Source organism: Mus pahari, chromosome 19, assembly GCF_900095145.1.
Source record: "Mus pahari chromosome 19, PAHARI_EIJ_v1.1, whole genome shotgun sequence".
Lineage (NCBI taxonomy): Eukaryota > Metazoa > Chordata > Mammalia > Rodentia > Muridae > Mus > Mus pahari.
In genome coordinates this window covers 11,564,783-11,570,654 of record NC_034608.1, presented here as the reverse complement: position 1 = coordinate 11,570,654, position 5,872 = coordinate 11,564,783, and the positions used below count along the sequence as shown (strand labels likewise).

Below are 5,872 nucleotides of genomic sequence, written 5' to 3'. Positions count from 1 at the left end.
CTGTCCTGGAACTCACTCTGTAGACCAGGCTGGCCTTGAACTCAGAAATCCGCCTGCCTCTGCCTCCCAAGTGCTGGGATTACAGGCGTGCGCCACCACTGCCCGGCCTCTAAACAGGTGTTCTATGGGTAAGCTACAGCCCATGCTGACTCAGATGTTCGTGAACCCTGAACTCTGTAGTGAGGAGCTCAGTACCTCCTTGGATTGGGGCTCTGGGACTGGAAAGTGGAAGCTACCACTCTTGTGCTCAGTTTTATCTAAAAGGACGTTCAGGAAAACCTCAGCTCAGTGGGAGGGACATAGGGAACCCAGGTCCTGTAGAAGTGAGAATAGAGGGACAGAGGGACAGGGCTCCTTGTTACTGCAGTCCCTGCCTTGACAAGACACTGTCCTTGGTGGCTCCCAGTCACGTGAGCCAACAGGCTGTAAGCCAGCTGAATGACCTCCAACCTCAGTGTCTCAGATGCACAAGGGAGCTCATAACCGCAGACAGCCATCGACCGGGGAGGGGCTGAACGCACACAGAAGCGCTCAGTGGACTTAGTGGCTGTGGTGGCTCACAGCTGTAATCTTGGCCTTTGGGAAGCAGAGGCAGGAGGATTACCAGTGGAGGCTTGCCTGGGCTGTGTAGCCAGAGCAGTCTCTGGCTAAATAAAACAAATTATCTAGTGGTGTTTACGTATTAATGCTAGGACCCTACAAGTGCACAAGCGGGGGTTGTGGCTAGGTTGGCAAAGGGCTTGCCTAGCAGCCACAACGTCCTGGGCTTCATCACCAACACTGCGTACAACAGGTATAGTGGTGCATGCCTGTTATCCCAACACTCAAAAGAGGCAGGAGGATGAGGAGCTCAAGATCAACCTGTGCCAAAAGAGAGTTCTAGAGCAGTCTGGATGACCAGAGATTTGATCTAAAAACAAATTCTAAAATGAGGTATTTGAAATTCCAACTTAAGGGAAAGCCAGCATTGGAGTAGCTGTTATCTTTATCAAACCGTCCAGCCAGTCTCCGCCAGCAACAAAGGAGCAGTCCCTGTGCACCTGCAAAGTGCGCCAAGGCTGCAGTGTTCCTTCCTCGGCCTCCTGAAGGAAGTGCTCACAACTCAGCCCCTGCTTGCAGAAGTAGGAGGCCAGCGCAAACTGCACACGGTTCTAGGACCGTGAGCTTCAAACGCACTGGGGACGGGGGAGGCTAAGGGGACAGCCCAGTGGCAAAAGTGCTTACTGCACAGCGTGAAAACCTGAGTTCAGCTCCCGAGAGGCCACATAAATGCCAGGTGGACATGGTGGCCCAGGTTTAACTCCAGCCTCAGAGGGTGGAGCCTGGATCCTTGGAGCAAGCTGATTAGGAAGACTAGCAACAGCCATACACTCTGAGTGATGGGAGAGCCTGCCTCAGCAGTGAGGGGAAGGGAGATCAAGGATGGTTTCCATCATCACAAGCACCCTCACACATGCGTACTGACTCAACCACACACGTGAAAGTGGAAGAGGAGAGAACCATGGACACCAAACTCACGGGAGGTCTCAGAAACATGCAGAATGAAGGAAGTCATTGAGATGTGGCATTCAAGTGACATATGTGCTCTTGGGTTCAATGGGAGGAGAGGGAGGGCGATATGCCAGAGGATGCCATGGGGACCCTGGAAGATGCAAGCACCCTGGAGATTCATGAGGTTGACTCTGCTAAATTTCATTAATTAAAATAAAATAAAATAGCATGCCAGGCAGTAGTAGCACACACCTTTGAGCCCAGCACTTGGGAGGCAAAGGGCAGGCAGATCTGAGTTTGAGGTCACCCTGGTTTATAGAGTTGAGTTCTAGGACAGCCAGGGCTATACAGACAAACAAACAACAACAAACAAACAAACAAGGCCAGCATGGTCCAGAAATAAGAGGCACAAATAACTTGTGGATATTGAGGGGAAAATCTCAAAGGCAACTTTGCCTTCCCCAGAATGGTGTCTGGTACATTTAAGAGGCAGGGAAATTATTACATATAACCAGCACTTCTTCCAGGTGGCCAAGAACTTGATAAAACTATAGACATTACAAAGGCCTGCCTGTGCACCAAGAACTTCAGGCAACTGGGTTAAGGTGGGAAGCAGTGTGGTGTGGCTCCATTACCACAAGGCATGCTATAAATGTGTTTAAGCAGCAGGGATGCCATTTCCTATGAATAACAAAATATTTCATAATGGAGTTTGGGTGTGGCTCAGTGGTTACACCCTGCCTAGAATCCCCCAGTAAAGGGCTTGGGACAGGGCTCAGGGAAATGAAGGAATGAATGATGACTGGATCATGAATGAATGAATGTGAATGAATGCATCTATACACTGATGTTACAGATCTGCATAGAAAGGAAGGGAGACTCTAAAGGAAGTTCTGAGGCTCAGCCCTCCTTTCTCATGCGACCTGCCCATGGCCCACCTGAACCTAGACTCACCTATGCTCAGGGCCAATCTGGACAACGACCACCTACCTACACTAATACTTACCTGGACCTGGGACACACTTGTAGTTGGGACCTATGTGGGCCTGAGAGCCTCCAGAACCGGGACCCATCTGTACTTGGGACCCACCTGGGCCTAAGAGGCACCTAGATTGGGACCCACCTGGATCTTGGTCCTACTCATGGTTGGCACCCACGTGAAGCTGAGAGTGACCTATGCCAGGACGTACCTGTACTCATAATCGGAGCCTGCCTTTGCAGAACCGTCCTCGGTACGGTAGTCCACGTAGAAGGTGCTGTTGCCTTCACCGCCCTGGCAAGTCACGGACAGCAGCACTGACCCACAGTTCTCCAGGCAGTGATAGAGGCTGGGCTCAAAGAAGATGCGACTGGCACCGTCGTCCTCATCATCGGCGGCACCATCGGTGGCTCCCGGCCTGCGGGCAGCATCCGCAGCGTGTCTGCGCAGCACATTGCCCGCACCAGTCATCATCCGCGTGGCCTGAATGCGGTAGAAGGCGCGGCTTTTCTGCTGGTGCAGCAGTGCATAGTACTTGGCGATGCCCATCAGCTGCTCCAGGTCCTTATCCGGGTGCTTCTGCTTCAAGTCCTTAAGGATCTGGATGACCTCGCGCCGGCTGGCATCGAGTTCACGTGCCTCAGCAGGACCTGTGCCCAGTGCGCCCAGCTCACCTGGGACCTCGGTGCCCACGAATGTGCCATCCAGCTCGATGCTCTTGGGTGGGTCTCCCTCTGCCCCGATGATGATTCCACTGCGAGGGTCGGTGCGGTAGCGCTTGTACACGTACTTGTAGAAGAGCAGCCGCTTGTCCGCCATCCAGGCGAACACCACACACACCGGGAAGAAGATCAGTGTGAGCAGTGCCTCCCACACCTGAAGGCAGCAGACTGTGAGTGCTCTACACACTGTTCTCCTGCTCATCTCTGTTCACTTCTGCTTATCCTATGCTTATATGTCTCGACACACATACCCATCTATCACATCCATCCATGTGTCCACCCACATATCCACCCATCAATCCAACACCCACATCCACCCACCTATCTAACCATCTCTCTATATTTGTGTCCACCCACCCATCCATCCATCCATGTGTCCATCCACCTATTCATCCATTCCACCTATCCATGTGTATACCCACTCACCCATCCACCATCCATCTATCCTCCATTTATCTATCCATGAGTCATGTACCTATCCACATATCTCATTCATCCATGTGTCCATTCATCCACCCACTCATCCATCAATCCATCCATCCATCCATCCATCCATCCATCCATCCATCCATCCATCCACTTATCCACCCATCCATCCATTCATCCACCCACCCACCCCCTTCATCCATCTATCCACCCAACCACCCATCCATCCATCCACTTATCCACCCACCCATCCATTCATCCACCCATCCATCCACCCACCCATTCATCTATCCGCCTATCCACTCAACCATCCATCCATCCATCCATCCATCCATCCATCCATCCATCCATCCATGTGTCACCCACACTTCCACTCACCTATTCATCTACCCTATCTGTGCTAGCTGGTTTAATATCAACTTGACATGACATATTCTAGCATCCTTTGGGAAGAGGAAATCTCAATTGAGAAGATACCCCCAGTCAGATTAGCCTATGGGCACACTTTTCATGCATTGTCTTAATCAGTAATTGATGTGAGATGACATAGCCCAGTATGGGTGCTACCTCTGGGTAGGTGGTCCTGAGGTGTACAAGAAAACAAACAGAGCAAGCCAGGAAAAGCAGGTCGGTAAGCAGCACTCCTCTATACCCTCTGCATCAGTTTCTGCTTTGAGCTCCTCCCCTGACTTCCTTAGATGATAGACTGTGACTTGGAAGTGTAAGTGTGGTAGTTTAAACAAGAATGCCCCACCCCCAGTCTCATAAGTTTGAATGTTTGGTCCCCAGTTAGTGGAATTGTTTGGGTAAGATTAGAAGGTGTGTCCTTGCTAGAGTGTGTGTAGCCTCATTGGAGAAGGTGTGTCACTGGGGATGGGTTCTGATCTTCTCTCTCTCTCTCTCTCTCTCTCTCTCTCTCTCTCTCTCTCTCTCTCTCTCTCTCTCTCTCTCTCTCTCTCTCTCTCTCTCTCTCTCTCTCTCTCTCTCTCTCTCTCTCTCTCACACCTGCCTTTGGATCAGGATGTAAATCTCTCAGCTACTGCTACAGCACCATGTTTGTCTGCTTCCTGTCACGATGATAATGGAATAACCCTCTGAAACTGTAAGCAAGCCCCCAATTAAATGCTTTCTTCTATAAGAGTTAGTCTGGTCAAAGTGTCTCTTCATAGCAACAGAACAGTAACTAAGACAGTAGATTAAGTAATGCTTTCCTCCCCCAAGATGCTTTTAGTCATAGTGTTTTATCACAGTAATAGAAACCCTAACTAACAGATCATCCATTATCTGTCTTCTGTCCATCCATCCATCCATCCCATCCCATCCATGCATCCATGAATATAAGCATGTATCCATATATCCACCTACCCATCCACTCATCCTCCACCTAGCCAGCCACCCACCCATCCTCCAACTCACCCATCCTCCCTCTACCCAAACACCCATCATTTATCTATCCCTGATCAGCTCACATCCATCTACCTATGTACCCTCCCTTTGTCCACACATCCATTTGTCTACCAATGCAAGCACGCACACGGCCATCCATCCGTTTTCCTGTTCACCCACTTGTGCATCTTCTGTGTCCCCATTACTTATCCCTCCCCCCCTTCCTTTACCCTCTCCTTTCCCCATCTCATGCCAGCTTTAATGGCCTAACTCTTCATCTCTGCCTCTCTGACTGTCTCTTCTCTCTGCCCCCTACCCTGCTGGTGTTTTTAATCTTCCCTCTCTTATCCCTTCCACTTGTTCCTGTTACCTAGGTTCCCTTGTCTCTATGTCCCCCACCTTCTTTTTTTAAATCTTTTTGTAGAACCCAGCTCTCTCCCTTGAAGAGTCTTCAAAGTTTTCCTCCTCTGCCCTCTCAGTAAGTGTGCCTCTTCAAACGTCATGTGCTCTTTGCCCATCTCACTCGTGGTCTTCTACCCACTGAGCACTACACCTTGCTACATATGTGCTAGACAAGGAGTTGTTCTTAACCTCCACCAAGTGACAGATAGCCCCACTTGTGGTCCTGGATTATCAGGGTCAGAGCCTGCATCTCTTCCTGAGCTTCCCCCTCCATCTCTCCTCCTCTTCACCTTGAACACATGTTCTCTGAACACGTCAATCTCTCCATCGCCCATGCTACCACTGGTGACCACAGCTCCAGCTAGCTTCCCTCTTCCTCATAGTCTGAATGGCTCTTATGGGCACGACTGACTCTAAAGTTCATTTCCAGGAGCTCTAGATCTGCAGCTATCATTTACTTTTCATT

General features: G+C 50.3%; 1 protein-coding gene across 1 annotated transcript in view; it reads right to left on the bottom strand.

Annotated features, from left to right (window-relative positions):
• Slc8a2 (solute carrier family 8 member A2) overlaps nt 1-5,872 on the bottom strand; it is a 29,693-nt gene that overhangs the window by 16,216 nt on the left and 7,605 nt on the right. Inside the window, exon 3 of the mRNA XM_021219260.2 lies at nt 2,682-3,346. Within this exon, the coding sequence (XP_021074919.1) occupies nt 2,682-3,346 (665 nt within the window). The remainder of the gene's footprint in view (nt 1-2,681; nt 3,347-5,872) is intronic.